Below are 22,014 nucleotides of genomic sequence, written 5' to 3' on the forward strand. Positions count from 1 at the left end.
CATAACCAGGGAGACAGAAGTCAAAAAGGGGCTTCTACAGACTAAAAGCAGAAGAAAATTTTCTGTGAGTGGAAATAAGGTCAGTAGCCCAACAACATAGAAGCTTGGGAGGAAAACACACACAATAGGTAAACAGAGATGAAGCAGCAGGTGGGGGCTGACCCTCTTTCTCATACAAATGTATGAAGCCTGACTTAGAGGAAAGAAGGTGGCGTAAGCATATGTAAAGCATGGCTTTTGATTTATACTTCAGAAGTGAGATTACTGGTTAGGCAGAGTTGTTTTAAGGACTTCGTGAGAATTCAACAAAACATTCAAATTCTACTCATGCTTTACAGAGGAGTCTAATAATGGCAGCAATACTGTTTGAGCACTTATTATATGCCAGGGACTATTCAGAGTGCTCCAGATTATGAACTCCTTTAATTCCCACAACTCTATGAAGGTAGGTGACTATTGTTATCTGCAATCTACCCATGATGACACAGATACACAGTAACTCACCCACTATCAGAGTGACAAAAGAACAGTAAGGTGAAAATTCCACATTGTAACAGGATCTAATCCTATATAACAAATTCATGCTGTAACCCAGACAACACAATATACTGACTCATGTGTATCAGCTGGCCACGCTTCATTTATAATATGGTCTCTCTGCATTCTAGTATCAAAAACTTTCTATTCAGACTCAATTCCAGCACAGTCTGTCCTCATCTGCCTCTTTTCTCTGTCCTCTTCTAGAAAATGCTCTGCTAGTTGATACTACTCTTGTCCACAGTTTACAGAGATGGAACAAAATACAGGAGATGGACACCTGAAACAGTTTCTTTCATTTTGGGACCTCTACGTAAAGCTTAACAATTGTGACTTACAACTCTGATTTAGCAAGTAACCGAGAAACTGTTCCGCACGAGTCCAGTTTCCAAGAAATACAGCTTTGCAACTGTATGACTGTATTTGACAGAAATTTTTAAAAAAATTTTTAATGTTTATTTTTCAAAGTGGGGGGGAGGGGCAGAGAGATGGGGACAGACGATCCGAAGTGGGCTCTTAGCTGACAGCTGCAAGCCTGATGTGGAGCTTAAATTCACAAATGGTGAGATCCTGACCTGAGCCAAAGTCAGACACTCAACTGACTGAGCCACCCAAGTGCCCCAGTATTTGACAGAAACCTTAAAAAAATCATGGTTTTCCACATTCTCAAAAGGACAGCACTAAATAACATTTAATACTTTCTTGAGGGGCGCCTGGGTGGCGCAGTCGGTTAAGCGTCCGACTTCAGCCAGGTCACGATCTCGCGGTCCGTGAGTTCGAGCCCCGCGTCAGGCTCTGGGCTGATGGCTCAGAGCCTGGAGCCTGTTTCTGATTCTGTGTCTCCCTCTCTCTCTGCCCCTCCCCCGTTCATGCTCTGTCTCTCTCTGTCCCAAAAAATAAATAAAAAACGTTAATACTTTCTTGATAACTCAGGGCCATTACTAAAACAACCATTTCTTCTTTTAAAAGTTTTTTTTTAATGTTTATTTTTGAGAGAAGAGAGAAAGAGCAGGAGTGGGGGAGGGGTGGAGAGAGAGGGAGACACAGAATCTGAAGCAGGCTCCAGGCTCTGAGCTGTCAGCAGAGCCCGACACAGGGCTCAAACTCCCTAACCACGGTATCATGACCTGAGCTAAGGGTGGATGCCTAACCAACTGAGCCACCCAGGTGCCCCTAAAACAACCATTATATCTTAATGTTTTCTCAATACCAAGCTGTCAGATTAAGTTCTCTTCCTATACTTTCCCTAACCCTGTACAGCTGCTTTGTCCAACAGAGTAGGCACCAGCCACATGTGGTTATCAAACACTTGAAGCACAGCCGGTCCAAATTGAGAGGTGCTAGAAGTGTAAAATATACCTCAGATTTCAAGAACTTAGTAAGGAAAATATCATTGGTATTTTATATTGATTATGTGTTGAATATAGGATTTTGAGTTCACTAGGTTAAATAAAATATATGTTTAAAATTAATTTCACTTGTTTTTTACTTTTTAAAATGTGGCTACTGGAAAGTTTAAAATTACATATGTGGCTTATGTTCTCTTTAGGTTGGACAGTACTGCTAAAGAGCACCAGGTTACCTTCCTAGTATGCTGCTTCCAGAATGACATCAGGTGGACAGCCTGACATATATAGTGGAATGTTACAGAAGAGGTTGTTCCTCTCTGGGTATTACTCTACCTTCAACCTCAATTAAATGCAGTGTTATTTTAAACCTACAATTGCAATGATTTCACCAATAAACAAAAAGCTCAAAGCAGCACAAGACATTCTTAAATCATTTTGATGGTTGGTTTCAATCTAAATAAACTTTAAATATTTACATGCTATAACCCAGTGACTTCAGATTTATTTAGACCTTTATAAAATCAAAGTTCTATGCTGACTCAATACATACAGCCTTAGACAAGTTACCCATCTTTTTAAATTTTATTTTGCAAGTAGGATCCACACCCAATATGGGGCTTGAACTCACAACCCCGAGATCAAGACTTGCATGCTCTACTGACTGAGCCATCCAGGCACCCCCGCTCCAATGTTTTTAATCTCAATTTCTACACCTTACAAATGATATCAACTATACTAGTTTCCAAGTAAGGTTGCATTTTTGACTTAAGTAAAATACTTGTACCTAGTTTTTCAATCAGATGACAATAATCAATACGTTCTTGAGGATTCAGAGATGACAACTGAAATATGTACTGTTTTTTTAGGTCTTCATGAGTTTCCTCTATTGTTATAGTCTGAAATGGAAGAGTTTTATTTTAGAAAAAAATTAACACTAAAAAGGTTATCATCAGCTATATGATTCTTTTTCAGTGACACTTTACTTAGTCTTCCAGTTTATCAAATACAGAAATAATAATACAATGCAAAGAAATGCAGTTTTCAACATCTGTGAACTCCTGATACTGTTATCAATAAATTTTAAATGCAACACAATAGCAATATCAAAAGGGCATATCATCATACTTAGGATAAACTAACCTTTTCTCTAGGGTGTGGAGCCACCGGTGGGTTGGCTAGGGGGAAGGCAATACTGGGGGCTTGAGGTGTAGGGATCAGGTGGCTGTCTTTAATTGGTGTTTCCAGTTCTTCAGAGATTGGGTGTTTTGGGGCTTCAGTTACACACATGTTTCCGGAATCACAGACAGCTGAGGGCAATAAAATGCTGCAGTGTGATGTTACCCAAATATGACTAAGAACAAATTCAGGCAAATAGTCTCATCTGTCTTAACCAAGATGAAATTAAACACAAACTCTGGAATATACACGTAAAAGTAGCCTACCTTTAGAGCTTATAAATAAGTGCAATTAATTAGCTTTTTAAAAAGGCAAATAGGTTATCTGCGGGATTCTCCCAACCCTTTCTTTAAATACCAAGCTTTCATCAGTAAAATGGAACCCAAATTTGTAAAATGACAGCAAAAGCTACAATTGGAGAAAATCTATTTAGTGTAGAGATAGAATCATGCGGATATGAGAAAAAGGGGGAGAAAAAATGACCAAAAATGAAAGATAGGAATCATTTTGTTTTCAAGGTGGAGCCCAAGGGAAAAAATAGGAGAATTCAGAAAGAAACACATACAAATTCAAAGAACAGATATAGGTACCTGCTGGCTCAATTTAGAAGATTTAAATGAAAATAAAGTAACTGGGCAAAGTCCAAACTTTAATGACACAAATGTACAAAGGATGAGAAGGAGAGAAAGAACAATACTGAAAAACTATGTCTGGAAAACACTGCCCAATCTTCAATTTCCAAATTTAAGAACCAAAACATGTTATTCAATTTACTGATAAATTATCTCAATTTATAATTATTTTTTGTCTCTTACTAAAATCAAAAATATCTAGTAAGTTTTTTGTTTGCATGTGTCATTCAGAGAACCACAATGTGCTTATCTATTTTTAAGAAGTCAATGTGTACTTCATGCAAACAAATGAATAGATTTCCTCTCGTTACCCTGTTCAGCAGTTTCTGCGTCATGTGAAGGCTCCTGGAAAGGAGTATCCTCCAATTTTTTAATGTCAACCTGAAGCTCAGAATACTGTGTGGGACAACTAGGCCACTGCAGATTGCTGGCAAGCCGTGCTCTCTCCTCCCTGGCTGTTGGGTCATCCCAAATGATCTGTTCATTCTGGGAGGGCTCCGTGTTGACATCAGGTGCTGTTTGACGAGACTGCCTAAGGAGTAAAAGTGACAATTTTAATAAACAGATAGGCACAACAAATCTACACTCATAAATTCCATAAGACTGCAAATTTGAGGCTCACCTTTGTATGCCCACCATCTAGCACACAGTAAGCACCTGAAAATATGGAATAAATGAACTTTGGGAAATTTTTTCTTTTAAAAATATTTCTTTCTAAAACTTACTGTTTTAGTTAGAAAAGAAAATATCTATTTCGACTGAATGTCCATATATTTAAAACTTTAAAAGGGAAAGTTTACTGTCAAGAAATTGTTTTCAAAATTCTAAAATGATTGCTACATTTGAAAATGGAATTTTTCTTAATTATACAGGCTTAGGGAAACACGGTAATGTTTAGAAAACCAGTTACTTTGCTTACCAGCAGTTGTATTTTTATCACTTGAAATAATAAGAACTATAATTACACAGGAAAGACCCTATAAAAGCTGCCTTAAAAGAAGGTGCTTTTGGCTCTTGGTAACCGAACCTCCCAGAGTCTTAGATCAGTCATATACTGAACTAGAGGGAAGCATATTTTATGTCATAATTATAATAATTCCACTAGACGGTAAATATAATTCCAACTGTTTTCCTTCTAAATATTAAATCTTCCAATGTATGTAAATGGAATCTTAACAAAAATAATTTAGCCCAGAGAGTTCATTTGCCTCAAATACAAGGCAGATAGCCTTATTCTGAGTATACTTATTTACTCTGACTTGGCACAAGATTTAGGCTCTCTGTAATGACAAAACATCATCTGAAGTATATTAGACAAAAAGTCACGTTTACTCAGTATGCAGATATAGAATTGGCCTCATGAAATATACAGGTAGCTTAAGACAGATGCATAGTTCAATCAATCAATTCAAGATAGAAGTCCCCTAACAGTCATCATACAATTAGAGATCCTTCTATCAGGAAAAAGATGAAGTTATGCGACTGAACTTGTCATATCACACTGAGATCTGTAATCACCTTTTCTAGAAGGTAAATTTGTAAAGAGAATACAAAATGAATGTGGTTCTAAAAGAATTTAAATTTCTCTCTCTATATTACAATGTTTAGAACGATTATTATTTAATACCAACATGACAGAACTATCCACTGAATCCATTTCAAATGAGGCTTTTTGAGAGAGAGAGAAAGAGAGAGAGAGAGAGAGACAGAGAGAGCGAGCCACAGAGTGCAAGCAGGGGAGGGGCAGAGAGAGGGAGACACAGAATCCAAAGAAGGCTCCAGGCTCTGAGCTGTCAGCACAGAGCCTGATGCAGGGCTTGAACTCATGAGCCGTGAGATCATGACCTGAGCCAAAGTTGGATGCTTAACTGACTGAGCCACCAGGAGCCCTGGTAATAAAAAATATTAATCATGCCTCAATGTGAAGCAGTTGCTTGGTATGGAACAAACCTTTGTCTGCCTCTTACCCCAAAGTAAGAATTCTACAACTGCTTGGAACAAGAAAGGGAAGGAGGAAAAGCTAGGAAGTAATGGAAGAGAGAAAAGTCTACAACCAGTATAGTATCTGCATATAATATATGTATATAGATTGGACTAAGTAAGGCCCAGTACTATAACCCTTTTTCCTGTTCTGTTCTTGTTATTCTAAACTTCTGCTTTGCTGGAAAAAAAAAAAAAAATGCAGAATGAGGCTTAACTTATGGAACTGAGCGAGTAGAAACCCAAATAAGGAGCTACCTTTCTGTTGAGTCACCTAGTTGCTCCTGTCTGCCACCAGTGACAGGTACATACCTCAGTGCCTCCAGGACTCTACTTCGCCCACTGCGGGCAGAGCGACTGCTATCAGGGGTTGAAGAAGTGCTGTTACAACCACTTCTTGAAAGGGAAGCCCTCTGCCCTTGGGGTTTCACTATTGACGTCGCAGACATGATCTCCTGCAGCTGCTTCTGAAAGTTCTCTCTCATCTCCAATGTCTGTGTCAGAGCTTGAAACACATGCAAATATACCAATTAAGGTAAGTTTCTCTTTTTTATCACATCTCATTCACATTAACTATTTTGTCTGTATTTGAACACAGATTTATTAACTTGACATTTATTGCTTACTACAGGCGACAGTAATGAACAAGACTATGAATACTGCAGAACCTTAGGCCGTCCTTACCAGAAGGACCGTATATGAAAAAATCAAAAAAGCCCTTCCAAGACATCCTGCTAAGACCTGCAGTGATTCTCCCTTTTGTAGAACTCCCTGTCTGCTTCTGACCCTCTTGTGTTATGTACTATGCTCTGAGGTGCATCCATAATTAATGTATGTGATTTCTACCCCTTGGTCCTTAAAAACAGACCACAATATATATATATCTTTGGTTTCCTTGTAAACACAGAAATAGATCCTAAATAAACATTTTTGGAATGAACTGAGTGGGACTAACTAAATAACTAAATAGGTAAGTCATGAGGAAAGCTCCAGTAGGGTAAGATGAGTAAGGAAAATAGAAAATATTAATCCATTAAAAAGAGGACATCTACAGATAGTTATTTGCTGCTGTACTCTTTGTAATAGCAAGAAATTAGAAATAGCCTGCATGCCCATAAAAGGGACTGGCTAAATGGTCATTCATAGAAATGTGAAAGAAGATTCAAAATGGAAGCATTGCTAAGAGAGTCACTCAAAACAGAGTCAAAGGACAAAGGATGTAAGGCTATGCAAAGTCTCCTGTTTCAATTCTCAGGAACACTATGAGCTTTTAACTTCTGTCAATTGCAGCTTGTCAACCACAAACTCCACCACCTCTTAGAACATATCCTTCTATTTTGGACTCAAATAAAGGTTATCATCTGTTAGCTAAATAACAATCTTGTATTAGATAGTCAATTTAAACTCTGACAGCCCCAATCATATTTCTTCCAAAGCAAGTTATATAACCTTGCTGTTTCTGCCTTTATAAGCCTGTACTCCCTGCTTGCAATGACGAGTTTCAATGGACTCTATCTCCTGGACTGCAATCCTGAAAATCCCAAATAATTGCTTTTGGTTGCTTTGTAGCCTCTTCTTGGTCAACACAATCAATACTATACAGTTACAAAAAAAAGAAAAAGAGAGACCAAAGAAGCTCCTTATGTACTAATATGAAACACTCCAAAAGTTGAACTATTAAGCAAAAAGATAAAGATGAATGTACAAAATAGCATATATAGTTATGTCCACCATTTATACACTTTTTTAAAAAGTGCAGAAGGAGTGGGGCACCTGAGTGGCTTATAGTCAGTTGAGTGTCCGACTTTGGCTCAGGTCATGATCTTGCGGTTTGTGAGTTGGAGCCCCACATCGGGATTGCTGCTGTCAGCTTATTAGCACAGAGCCCACTTTGGATCCTCTGTCCCCCTCTCTCTGCCCCTCCTCCACTTACGCTCTCCCAAAAAATTAATATTAAGAAAAAAGTGCAGGAGAGAACATATGTATTTATGATTGTATATGCATAACACAGCTCTAGGATACATAAGAAACTAAAAACACTGGAAGGCAGGGAGAAACTTCATGCCTCCTTCCATACCTTTAAACCATGTGAATATATTAAAATATACCACATATACAATAAAGCTTTTTGGAAGTTACTGAAAACTGAAGAATAAATTTTTACAAAACCACCAATTCCACCTACCTTTAACAGAATAGGGCTGTATCACACTAACTCTAAAATAACTTGTTCCACAGATTTCACAAGTTTGGACACTTATAAATCACTTAAAGCTTTGCAAATTATTAATGATTGGCATATAACCTCAAATCAATCCTCAAATATATGCTTTACTTGTATTTAGCAACACAGAAAACAAAGGAAGCATTCTGTATGAAAGATAGAGATTTGTAAAAAAATGTTTTTTGTAACTTCAAATATTTTACCTCCTTTAGAGTCATTCCTTCCATCTCCATTTGATGTTACTAATTCTTTATTACTGGTGGTCATATCGTCTATGTCATTTTCTTCTACAGGCAAATGATCCGGCTATTCAAGGAGAAGAATTATAATTTCTCAAAACAAGTCATTACATTTGGTTTCACAGCACTGTAAGATTATGCATTCAGCTTAAGGAGGGGGTAAATGCGTCATCCATATCATCTACCTCATCATCCTTTGTTGCTGAATCAGCTGAGAGTAGTCGACTATTACAGAGTCTGCCATCTTGCACTGTACTGATATCCAAGCTCATTTTGGGATTATAAGTATGTGGATAAAGAGATTCAGGAAGATGCTTATACTCTTGGGCACACTGCAATACAATGGCAGGCTTTAAAACAGGGCTGAAAAACATCTTAATGAATAAATGATGTTAAGCAGAATAAGGACAACCAATCCATTATGTTCTAAGATGGCAAAAGTTTACAGAATTAAAGTTTTGAAAAGTAGGTGACACTGAAACATTCCACCATACAAACGAAAATTATTCTCACTGTTTAATGTCATATACACTAAAGAACAAAACATATTTCATTCCTGTGCTTTTGCCAAGGTATCAATCCTATTCCTGGGAATACCCAGAAACAGAGAAAAATTCTAGAAAACACAGTTCTAAACTGCACTGATGTGCCAAATTAATTCGCCTTAAATTTTTAGAACATTTTATTTCACATCATTTTTATTAGCGACAAGAATCAGAGAAGTCAGAAAGAGTATCCATTAAAGACTTGTTAAGTATGGGGTCGCCTTGTGGCTCAGTTGGTTAAGCATCTGACTTCACCTCAGTTCATGGGTTTGAGTCCTCCCACATCGGGCTCTGTGCTGACGGCTCAGAGTCTGGAGCCTGCTTCAGATTCTGTGTCTCCCTCTCTTTCTGCCCCTCCCCTGCTCATGCTCTCTCACTCTCTCTCTCAAAAATAAATAAATGCTAAAAAAAAAAAAAAAAAAAAAAAAAAAGAAAAGACTTGTTTAAGTATTTAGGGACTAAAGATCTTAAGTTTTTAATGCCAAAGAAATGAAATGTGCACTGTTAACTAAGGTTATCAAACTTGTTTACATATATGGAAACTAGCTTATGTCTGGAAATGTTTATATACATTCTCATTTAATAGAAAAGGAAAAAAAAGTATTGCTTACTTCTAAAAGCCAGTGCTCTGAAACAATGTGTACTCCTTTTTCTTTTACAGATTTATATTCTCGGTTAGTGTCATTTGGTCGGCCTTGATAAATGAAATGAGTCACCGTTTCATCAAAACTCCATCTGAAACAACCAAATTTTAACAAATAACTAAGAGAAATAGCTAAATAAATTTAAGACGATCATTACTCTCTATGAATATATTTACCTTCAAAAAACTTCTAAGATCTGGAGTAAACATGGACATTAAATGACAGGCTTTTTTGGGGGGTTGGGGGGGGTCAAATTTTACACACACTAGGTATGTAAATACAGAGAGATACCAGGAAAGATAGTCTTTAAAAGTATTACTTCCTTCTTTATACTTTTCCGAATTGTTTAAATTTTCTTTTTACAATGAGTATCACTTTATAGTAACAATAAAGGTATTTTCAAATCAATAAAATAGGCAAAACATCCAATCTGTCCTCTGGTTGTTGGAGGTCACTGGTCACTGTACATTTGCTCTATGCCCTGTAATAAACTATGTACTTGTAACAACATTATCTCAGCCATTCCTCGCAACAATCCTAACACACTGGTATCATTATATATTATTATATTAAAACTGTACAGATAAGAAAACTAAAGGACACAATTAAGTAACATGTTTTAGGATATCCAGTAAGTGGTAGTTTTGACTTCAAAACCCATATTAACTAATACATAATGCTACAATCTCCTGACTCTTCCCACGTAACAGTTTCCTGATCTAGGAAAGTAATCTAAAAATTGTAAAATATGTGCCATCCTTCAAAAGATCAAGTAAAAGCCAAAGAGAAAGTAAAATTATATTTCTGCATAAAATCACCAAAGTTAAATAGAGTTTTCTCTTTATGGACACTTAACATACTTTCCATTTCCTAACTAAGAAATATCCCTGGTTAAGCATCTGACTCTTGATTTTGGCCCAGGTCATGATCCCACAGTTGTGACAGCTCCATGAACATGCAGCCTGCTTGGGATTCTCGGTCTCTCCCTCCCCTGCTTGCGCCACACTCTCTCTCATGTGTGTGCCCTCTCCCAAAGTAAGCAAACATTTAAAAAAATATATCTTTAGGGTTTTTAAATAGTCAAATTAATTAAGGCATATTTCCTTCTAAATTATATTATAAACATCTCTATTTCTTACTCTATTGTGTTTCCTTAAAAATAACAGTAAAGAACACCTTGCCTAATTTAGTTGTTAGTCTTTCTTTTTTTAAGTAGGCTTTATGCCCAGTGAGAGGCAGAGAGAAAAGAGAGGGAGAGAGAATCCCAAGCAGGCTGTGTGCTGTCAGTGAGATAAAGACCTGAGCTGAGATCAAGAGTTGGACAATTAACTGACTGAGCCACCCAGGCACCGCGAGTTGTTAGTCTTTCTAATGGTTGTTCCTATTTCTGATGTTAGGGAAAATAATACAAATGTAAATAAATCATAAAAATAATTTTAAAAATAGAAGAATGTTTTTGCCTGAGTCATCTTGCTTCATTACTCACTGTGATAATATAGAAACTATGGGTTTTAGTCCTCAGAGATCCTTCAAGGACAGACTCTCAATGGTTATAAATGGTTTAGACCAGGGATCAGAAAACTTTATTTATTTATTTATTTTTTTTAAAGTAGGCTTAACACCCAGCATGGAGCCCAACACGGGGCTTCAACTCACAACCCTGAGATCAAGACCAGAGCTGAGATCAAGAGTCAGACACAACAGACTGAGCCACCCAGGTGCCCCAAAAAGTTTTTCTTAAAAGGCCAGATGATAATTATTTTAGGCTTTGCAGCGAAAATCTCTTTTTCCAACTACTCAACTCTTGCCTTGTATGAAAGCAGCCACAGATAATAGGTAAACTAATAGGCACGCTGTGTTCCACCCTCTGGTCTAGATCAGTGCTTTCAGCAAAATTGTTACTTTACAAGCTATTGTGTAGATTTGTAAGAGTGATTTTGGTTGTTACAATAATGCGTTTATATGATGGAGGGTGCTACTGGCATTCAGTAAAGTCGAGGGATGCTAGAAATCCTGAAGTATAGTTATATATCCAATTATCCCATGTCTTACATGATTTTCTAATGTCTTGACACAAATTCACAGATGTAAAAAAAAAAAAAAGTTTGTTTATAATTAGATGAGTCTAGAAGCCTGTTTTACTTACAAGCCCAAGTGTTTTGTTTTGTTTTTGCATTTTTAATATACACTAATATACCAAACATCCAACTAAGTAATTGATGGAGGACTGTACTTTGATTAATTTGTAACTTTGCCAAACTATGAACAACTCTTGGTAAAGTCCTGTTACCAACAGAAATGGTGCTCATGTTATCAGAGTCTCTACATTGGTTTCAGCCTTGTGGCTATAGCGTTTGAAGTGATTTTACATATGTATGCAAACATAAGAATACTCTGTTTTCTTCTAGTGTCATCAGGCACAGGCATTTACATATTAAATATATATCCTATGATTACGTGCCTTCTGATGACTTTTAGTTTTTAAAATTACAAAAGTAGTTGGGGCACCTGGCGCTCAGTTGGTTAAGTGTCTGACTTTGGCTCAGGTCATGATCTCACAGTTTGTGGGTTTGAGCCCCACGTTGGGCTCTGTGCTAACAGTTCAGAACCCGGAGCCTGCTTCGGATTCTGTCTCCCTCTCTCTGTGCTCCTCCCCTGTTCACGCTCTATCTCTCTCTCTCAAAAAATAAACCTAAAAAAATAAAATTACAAAAGCAGTTAAGTTATATTTGTGAAATCCATTTAGTAGAGGTAATGCTATGACATGCTGAGGAGATCTGGTCTAGATGTTTAAACTGTAGGAAGTGGTAGGCAGTGTCATGACCTTTTCAGGATGTTCTGTTCTAGCTTATGGATGGGAACTTCTAGGACAGTTTTATTTGAGAACGGATCAAGTATTGTAAACTCTACATGTTAAAGTGTTCTTCCCTCTCTTTTATCACCAAGTCTGAGAAATCTTTCAGGAATAGATTTAATGAAAACTTTAAATCAGTTATATCTTTTTTAGGAATTTCAGCAATAGATTCTATTTTTCACACTGAGAGGACTGGCATTTTAAGTCTTATTAAAACACAAGTCCTATAGGTTCCTTCTACATCTTATATCAAGTCCACATCCAAAGAGAATAAAGAAAGCATTCAATTTTGACAAATATATACACCCTCATAGGACTTTTGTGAGAATGAAATGAGACAAAGCTTGGCTCATGCTAAGAACTCAGCAATTGGTAAAAGGTAAGATGAATACTGTAACATGTAATTATACAGTCGTTAAGATTATATAGTAACATATGAAACAGGTAATACAAATAATAATTACAAGTAAACAGCTTTTCTTTTCTACAACAGATACATTAAATACATTAAGACGCTTATAACTATCCCAGACACTTTTTATTTTTATATTCTCCCAATCTAATCTATCAGAAAACTAACTAAAACAAGACTTACCAAAGGGAAGATGAAGCCAAACATATTTCTCCAACTGTCTATTACTTGAAGAGCCAATCATTATGCTGCCACAAACGGTTGGATACAAGTGATCAAGAAAGCTAGCACTGCAGACAGTGGAGTACGATCAACCCAGGACTGCCTGGCATAGGCCAGGGCCTCTCGATCCCTGGCACACGCACCATCTGTGCTAGAGACCTGTCTCTAGCCTGGCTGTCAGTAAGAGGGGCAGATCTGATAACCAGGTCTCCAAAGTAGTAACAATGAATAGAAATCAAAACATCCTTAAAAAAAGATCACTTTAGGGGCGCCTGGGTGGCGCAGTCGGTTGAGTGTCCGATTTCAGCCAGGTCACGATCTCGCGGTCCGTGAGTTCGAGCCCCGCGTCAGGCTCTGGGCTGATGGCTCAGAGCCTGGAGCCTGTTTCTGATTCTGTGTCTCCCTCTCACTCTGCCCCTCCCCCGTTCATGCTCTGTCTCTCTCTGTCCCAAAAATAAATAAACGTTGAAAAAAAAAAAAAAACCCAATGGTTAAAAAAAAAAAAAAAAAAGATCACTTTAATTCAGGAGTGTAGCAATACTTTAGCACTACTCACAGGGCTCTACTCTGAAAATCACTACTAAAAATATGCTTAATCTCAGACCTCATCTCATTAACTGTATTATTAGATTATAAACTCCTTAAAGACAAGGATTCTTCTAGACTGTATTCATAATTCATGGAACCCAAGTTTCCAGGATAGTGAGTGGCACAAAATAGGTTCTCAAATATTTGTGCATTACACCCTATGAAATACACGTATCAAAGTGAATTGATATGGAAGAGGGTATTTTTCAAGGATGTAGTAAATTAAAAATCAACTGGAGACTGTAGACAATACAATACAGGAAAAGGCAAAATAAATGTTCCTTTGTGGATGCTCACAATAACTTTAGGTTTTCCGATAAATTTAGACAATAGCAGTACCAAACAGAAAGATGTGTCAACTACCTGTAATCTGCTCCTAGAGAGGCTGCAATCCCATTCAGCTCACTCTGCTTCTTACTGAGTTTCTTACTAACACATACCACTACCTTGTGAAGTGGCTTTGGAGCTTCTTCCTGTTCCTGGAAAGAAAATAAAACTCATCAACTATTATTATTTGAAATATTTTACATACAACTTGCTTTTACTAAGAAATCTAATTCTACCTTCTTGGATTGGGCATCCTTCAGCTGAGGGCTGGCAGAAAGAGCAACAGCATCTCGGGAGCTGTTTGCCACAGCAAGTTTCAAGTTTCTGACAATGACTTCTGAAAGTGGTGTACTCAGTTTCCTTTTCTGTTGGCTGGGACCTCCTGGAGTTTCCAAGGCTGCAAGTGCATCCTAGATGTATGGTGAGGGAGAGGGAAAGAAAGGTTAAGAGGAAGAGGAGACAAGGAGACAAGGGAAGAGATAAAAGAAGAGGAACGTAAACAGTACAGGGAAAGGGAAACAGGAGAGGTAAAGAGAGGAGAGAGAGGAGAATCCTCAAAATTAACTGGATTACAGCTTTAGCCTCCTCCAGTTTTCCTCCAAACAACAAAAAGAATGAAATATTATCTGCATCTGAACCCAATAAAGAAAAATAATTTTGTACTGTCCAGTAAATGGGTTCAAAGAGACAAACACACTTACATTTTCAGCTGTGCTACCCATGTTCAGCCAAATCTTAGGCTAGGAGGTGCAGTTAAAATTAAGGACACCAAAAACCAAAATGAACAAACAAAAAACATGGAAGGAAACGGATAAACAAGGATGGATATAACCAAGATGTGAACTATAAGGTTAATAAGTCAGACTGAGCTGAGAATTGTGAAAAATCCTCAAAGGAACAAAATATATTCCTGTTCCCAAGCCACCCACAGTTCCCTCATGGGAAGGGGCCCATGCTGCTGCCCCTCTTTCCCATCTGTATAGTATTCCATGCAGACAGCTGACTGACTGTATTTAGCACTGCTCTCCTGATGAATATTTAGATTAACAATCTTCTGCCAGAATGATGCAATGAACAACCTTGCACACACACCATTTTTCCCATGTAAGAGTAAAGGGAAACATTTAAGCAAAATTTATATAACAATGTTGACATTCTCATGAGCCTTGAAGCATGTTTCCCAACATGCTTGACAGCACAGTGGGTAATCAGATTTTTCTTTTTTGCCCATCTGATAGGTTAAAAAAATTTAATTTCCCACCCTATTATACCAAATGATATTAAACATCTTTATGCATGTATAATATTTCTATTGAAGTTTTTGTGACAGCTATCTCTTCCTAGCTCTTGCCCATTTTTCCTATTGGTTTGTCTTTTTTTTTTATTCTCTTGCCTAAATATTTGCATAAATTTATATGTATACATACCCACTGAGATATACATATATTTGTTTCCAATTTGTTGTCAAATTTTTGCCATGGAGAATTTTGAAATACTTTTATTGCACATTTGTAAAATCTGCAGTTGAATGTGGAGAATTTCTTTTAATGCTGTCAGATTCATATGAATTCTTTAAAAAGAAATTTTTTTTTTTTTACATTTATGTATTTCTGAGAGACAGAGAGAGACAGAGCACAAGTGGAGGAGGGGCAGAGAGAGGAAACACAGAATCCAAAGCAGGCTCCAGTCTCTGAGCTGTCAGCACAGAGCCCCACGTGGGGCTTGAACTCACAAACCGTGAGATCATGACCTCAGCTGAAGTCGAACACTTAACCAAATGAGCCACCCCAGAATCCTTTACTTTCTTAAGGGTATATGTTATAGTTAGAAAAGACTTCCTAATGGTGGGATTACTGAAAAACAAACTGACTCTCTCGAGGTCTGTTCTATAATTTTTATGCCTTCATTTTGTGTATGTAAATAATATCTAATCCTCTGAAATTTATTCTGATGTAAGGGGTAAGGGTTAAGTTCTCATCCCAAATGTATTCTCAGATGTTAACCAGTTGCCTGATTTGAATGCCCCCTTTATCATATAATACATTCTCCTAACTATGGGTGTAATCCTGTGTATTGAGTACTCATGTGATAACACACTCCTTCAATTGCTGCAACTTCATACGATGTATGAATAACTATTAGGGCTAGTGCTTACCCTCAGTTATTCTTTAGATTCTTAATACTCTTTTTGCTTGCATTTTTAATAAGATTTATATTATCTTTATAGATCTTTACAATGTTTAATCTTTTCTGTGAGAACATGGTAAGGCTTTCTATTTGCTAAAAATTTTTAAAGGTTTCTATATAGCATTTAAAGGGTTTTTCATACAAAAAAAAAAAAAAATCAGAACCTCCCATACCACATATACCTTCTTTCTGCACCTGTGCCATTAACACTGCTTGCTTTCTGGTACTTCCTAGCACGTACCAGCTCAGAGATGTGGCTTTCGCAATTCTCCCGTTTTGTCTGCATCATCAACTGGATCTACTAGATTGGCCATATTGGCACACAGTTATTTTTTCGATCTTGCAAACAAAACAACCTTCTTTTAACTCTACTCTGCCCTACAGCAACCATCCCATTTCTTGGTTCCCCTTTACAGGGTGAGATTCCTCAAATGCATAGTTTATATCCAATGTCTCCAAACTTCTGCATTCCTGTATGAATCTACACTGGCTTGCACTTACACCACGTCATCAAAACTCTTCCTGTTAAGATCACCACTGACCTCCATAATGCTAAATCCAATGGCCAATTTTTGATTCTTACCTCTCTTGACTTTCAGCAGCATCTGAATAGTTAACCCCTACTTCCTCAAATACTTTCTTATGTGACCTCTAAGACAATCTCCAGGCTTTCTCTCCCCTCACTGGTGGCTCCTTCTCCAGTCACCCCTGCTGTTTCATCCTCTAAATGTGAACCCCTGAGAGTATTCCTGGACTTTTTTTCTTCTCCTGCTCTCTTGGCATCTAAATTTTATATGGCTTTAAATATTACCTACAAACCTCAACTCCCAAATTTCTTTCTCTAGTCCAGATCATTACCCAAACTTCAAGCTCTACATGTAACTGCCTATTTGACAACAGTACTTGGATATCTAACAGGCATCTCTAACATTATGTGTCCAAAATACAAACTCTTGATCTGAGGCCCTGATCCCAATCCATTCCATTCAACTCAGCTGACTGGCATCTCCATTCTTCTTATCTCTCAGACCAAACATTTGGAGAAGGATCCGAATTCCAAACATTTAAAAACCTGCTATGTTCTAGGGAAAACTGATGGAGAATGATCAGTATTCTAGATATATCCTTGTAAAAGAAAACTCCACATGGCCTTCAGGCACAAAAGATGGAATAACTTACAAAAAAAATGTAGACTGGCATCAGAATTTTCAAAAACAATATACACAAAGAAAAGCAGCAGAGCAGCATTTTCAGGAAACTCACGAAAACAAAAATGCAAACCAAGAACACTACAACCTGTCGAATAATCAAAGCCTTGGTAAAGGTTCTGAATGTGCACAACTCAGGAACTACTGCACACATGTGACCTTCCTGAGTATTCTATTAGAGGATGAATTTCATCCTACCAAAAGATGACAGAAAGCCTTTCACGTATTTGATTGTAGGGTTAAGATTAAAACAAGGGTGAGGGCCATGGGTTGAAAAACTATATAAACATTTTATTTCCTGACAAAGTAGAAAAACATAATTAAAAACAGTGGAAGAGAGAAAATGGAGAAACAGAATAAGATCATTGACTGCAACAGATGCAATAAGTAGGGGTCAAAACATAATTTAAAACTGACAAAAGGTTAAGTAAGAAGGGGGCTTAAGGGCCCCATAAGAATAAAACTAACAAATCCTTTCCTAAATATGAAAAGGAAAAAAAAAAAAATCCCAAAACAGAGGACACAATATGTGAAGAAACACACAGTATACACACATACGTGATATAAAATAATTACAACATATGACAGAATTGAGACCAAATATAAATCATATTAAATGTGAAAGGGCTTAGGTCCCTCAGTTGAAAGAGAATAATTTTCAAAATGGCTCATAAAGCAAAACTCAGTTCTATGCTTAATTCTACACTTAAAACACAGCAATCCAAAAAGGCCAAAATAAAGGAACGCACAGATTTATAAGGCAAAGAAAATAAAACAGCAGGGATTGAAATCCTGATACCAAAGTAGACTTCACAAGCCAAAAAGTGTTAAATGAGACAAAGGACACATTCCAAGTTACACCAACAGTTACAAATATCTATGTACTAATTAACATAGCAATCACCTATCTAAAACAAAATCACATGTGATGCAAGAAAAAAAAAGAAACACGCCATATTAGGAAACCTGAAAATACCACTTATGAGATGGGTTAAATGAACAAAATCTAGGAGAGACTATTATAAAGGATCTAACTAAACAACATAATCAGTAAAGTCTGATCTTCAGGGGTGTGTGTTTGTGTATATGTATGTGTGTGTATATATATGTATGTGTATACGTGTGTGTGTGTGTGTGTGTGTGTAGCAAAAACTATCCCTGATAGAGAATATATCTTCTCACAAAATGTTCTCAAAAATCAAGAAATGTTATTATATACTGATATGACAGGGAATACACATAAAAAATCAGTAAGTTCTATGAAACAGAAATAAACACTCTGATCACTATGTAATAAGAAATTAAAAACACAGTCTTTCCATCTGGAAAGTAATGAAAACTCCATTTCTGAACAATTGGTATATGAGTATTCCTTCTAGTATTTTCATTTTGCAACTTTTTGTAAGTTAGAAATTATTTCCAAGTGAAAAGTTAGAAAAACCTCAACTTATAATTCCTTGCTGGCAAGGATGCGGAATGCTGGGTGCTTCATATATTACTAGTAGGAGTATAAACTGGTATACCACTTTGACAGTTTGTCAGTCTCCCCTCAAGTTGAAATATGACCCAGCAATTTCACTTTTAGGCATATATCAAAAAGAAATGCATGCACACATATTCCAAGAGACATGCATAAGAATGTCCACATTATGTAACACCAAAAATCTAGCAGCCACCTAAATGCTCACCAACAGTGGAATGGATATGTAAATTGTGGCATGTCCATATAATGGAATGTTACACACCTATGAAATCAATGAACTGCAGTTACAGGGAAATGGACACAGCTTTCAAGTGAAGGCTCAAGGAAAAAAATTACTCAAAAGAATACATATTATATAATTCGACATATTTAAGAGTCAAAAACAAGCATAACAAAGCTACAGTGTTAGAAGTAAGGAGAAAACAGTAAGGAGGAGCAGCATGAGGAAGGTTCTATGGCATTGGCAGTGATCTCTTTCTGAACATATACAGTGGCCTCCCAGCTGTTAACTCTGACTTCATTTAGCAGCACATTTGTTGTACTTTTCTGATGTATATCAATTAAAAGTTAAGTTTATATAGGAGATTTTTAAAATGTGAGGCCTAACATATGTCCAATTTTGTAATTATTCCATGGGCTCTTCTGTTTTCAGAGCAAAAATTTCAACATACCATGTTACATCAATGTGAAGAACCACTGATTTTAAGATGAAGCACTATTTTATCACCAAAAACCATCAAACCTCCCCCCAGCCCCAAAAAAGAGAAAAACACTGCTAAGTAAACTATGACTCTAAACAATAAAACCTTTGAGTGTGTTTTGTACCTTTCTGAAAGGTATCTAAAGAAGAACCGTCTCAATGACTGGGAATATTTCTTCTATTGTCTTGCCTACTAATAACACTTCATTTACTATTCAAAGAATCTGTGAGCTATAAGACCTGAGAGACCATCTAAATATACCTCATGATTTTATAGATGGGGATGATGGAGACTAAAGAGGTTGAAAGTAGGAAACAAAGCAGAGGCCTGATTCTAGATCTCAGATATCAAACCAGTGGTTTTCCTCTATTTCTTAAGGCATTAACAAGCAGTGCTAATCACAGTACAAAATGTTACTTTAGAAGAGATCTCAGCAAAGGTTTTGCTTGGTGAAAATTGTCCAAATATCAATGCATATTTATTTTCTGAAGATGAACAACCTGTAAACTTTATAAGCCTACTCCAAAACGCACCAGTAAAAATTATTAGAATGTTGTTTCTTTTTAAAAAAAATTTTTTTTTTAACGTTTTTATTTATTTTTGGGACAGAGAGAGACAGAGCATGAACGGGGGAGGGGCAGAGAGAGAGAGGGAGACACAGAATCGGAACAGGCTCCAGGCTCTGAGCCATCAGCCCAGAGCCCGACGCGGGGCTCGAACTCACGGACCGCGAGATCGTGACCTGGCTGAAGTCGGACGCCTAACCGACTGCGCCACCCAGGCGCCCCTAGAATGTTGTTTCTTAATACCCTATCAGCAAACTCTAATATATGAGTAATAACTATACTTGTGCAAAGGTTCATAGATAAAAAGTAAAAAATCATAAACAACGATTGGAATAGCCACTTGAAAGGCCAACAGCTGTTAAAGGAATAACAAAGAAAATCATCTTTGGGGAATAAAAGGAAACCAATTATTGTCAAATGAGCTCTTGATTTGTGCATGAATTTTTTTTAGAAAGGGTGTCATACTCCAAGTGCTCAGGAGATCAAACAAAGAAGCAGATTTAACTCATCTTTTCAAGGGAAAGGACTGCAAAATAAGGTGATAATAGACACATTCTCAGAAAGCAAGCACCAAGTGCACTGCTAGAATTGAAACATCAGTAGCAATGTGTTTATAGGATTTATAAAATTATTTCATCACACCATTTCATTTGATCCTATGATAAATCTGTGAGCTTTCAGGGCAAGTGATATTCTCTTTGTACAAAAGAAAAAAACCTATGCTTGGATATGCCAAATGATCTGTCTAGAGTCACACTGTTCATGACAGATCTAGGACTTGAGTCACACTGTTCATGACAGATCTAGGACTTGAACCCAGTCCTGATTTCACACCATTTTATCTCCAGTTGTTATCTCAACCCTGAGTATACGGTGGGACTCAATAACATGAATCTACCTTCCAATATCTCTCTACAAAACTTACTACTACAAACTTTAGAGGTGATGCAGAATTTGGAGCTTTAACTTTATACACTACGAAATTGTTAACTCCAGGACCATTTTCTATGAACGTTACCTTCACATCAAAGGAAGGCTTGAAGAGTTTGTCTTTGGACAGAAATTTTGATGGTGTATCCAGATGCAAGGAGGGTTCCTTCTGAAGCGGCTGTCCTACTGGTGGGGACACAGACACTTGTTTGGTGTGTTGGGAGATCACGGCATGGAAAGCTTTACTCTGAAAGCTGTTCATATCTAAAGGTGTAACGGCTGTTTTCCTGTGAGTGTCCAGGTGTGTGACGGGATGCTCTGCAGTATCTGGGCTTACGTTCACCCTGTTTGTTATTTCAGTTTCCAAACCTTGTTCTAGAGATTTAAAATGAAAAGAAACAATGTGAGCCACTAATGTCATCACCTGTCTCTAAAGAGACACACCTGAAGTGATCTTTTATACCTTGTTAGTTTTCACATGAATTCTCAAGTATACTTTAAACCACAGTTATATATACCCACCTTTTAAACGTTTATTTTTAGAGAAAAATAAAGTGTGAGGGGGGGAAGGGGCAGAGAGACAGGGAGAGAGGGAGGGGCAGAGAGTGCTGAGCCCGACATGGGGCTTGAATGCGCAAACTGTGCGATCATGGCCTGAGCTGAAGCCGGACGCTTAACAGACTGAACCATCCAAGTGCCCCCATATGCCCACTTTTCAAAAACAAAACAAAACAAAACAAAATGATGTATTAAAATCTATGTTGAATTAGACAAAGCACATCAGCTGAAACAATTAATGAAATTTTCTATTTCATCTTGTTTAACTTGAAATATTCTCAATAAAGCTCACAATTTGCCAAAAATTATCTAAGTGTCATCTTAAGTCAATGGCAGAGTTAAAAAAAAAAAAAATCCCAATTATGTGTACTCTGAGTTAACAAATACAGTGGAGTTTTTGGAAAGTCCTTAGTGAAATCTTAATATGTCCTAAACATCACTTTGCCTCAGTTGTAAAATTTCCAGTCTGTCTGGGTAAGTAATGGCTCTGAGAGCTAATCCCAAGATACTGATTTGACCCTGAAGTTTGCACAGAGATGCCATCACCTTAGAAGAGAAGCTACCGTGTCTTTCCATCCGCTTATCTTTCTTCAATATTTAACAAAAACAATTAGATGGCTAGGCCATGCCAGCCCAGTGCTAGCCAAGGAAA

General features: G+C 37.2%; 1 protein-coding gene across 2 annotated transcripts in view; it reads right to left on the reverse strand.

Annotated features, from left to right (window-relative positions):
• Nucleotides 1-22,014, reverse strand: part of TOPBP1 (DNA topoisomerase II binding protein 1) — a 62,329-nt gene that overhangs the window by 13,742 nt on the left and 26,573 nt on the right. For both annotated transcript variants that reach the window (XM_047099663.1, XM_047099664.1), the window contains 10 exons: nucleotides 20,893-21,179; nucleotides 13,966-14,139; nucleotides 13,766-13,881; nucleotides 9,294-9,417; nucleotides 8,323-8,469; nucleotides 8,102-8,204; nucleotides 5,987-6,179; nucleotides 4,006-4,226; nucleotides 3,027-3,193; nucleotides 2,671-2,782 (listed from right to left, as the gene is read on the reverse strand). In XM_047099663.1, the coding sequence (XP_046955619.1) occupies nucleotides 2,671-2,782; nucleotides 3,027-3,193; nucleotides 4,006-4,226; nucleotides 5,987-6,179; nucleotides 8,102-8,204; nucleotides 8,323-8,469; nucleotides 9,294-9,417; nucleotides 13,766-13,881; nucleotides 13,966-14,139; nucleotides 20,893-21,179 (1,644 nt within the window). The remainder of the gene's footprint in view (nucleotides 1-2,670; nucleotides 2,783-3,026; nucleotides 3,194-4,005; nucleotides 4,227-5,986; nucleotides 6,180-8,101; nucleotides 8,205-8,322; nucleotides 8,470-9,293; nucleotides 9,418-13,765; nucleotides 13,882-13,965; nucleotides 14,140-20,892; nucleotides 21,180-22,014) is intronic.

The sequence above is a fragment of the Lynx rufus genome, unplaced genomic scaffold, assembly GCF_022079265.1.
Source record: "Lynx rufus isolate CCGP_SWC_20201006 ecotype Redwood Valley unplaced genomic scaffold, mLynRuf1.p SCAF_5, whole genome shotgun sequence".
NCBI classification, from domain to species: Eukaryota; Metazoa; Chordata; class Mammalia; order Carnivora; family Felidae; genus Lynx; species Lynx rufus.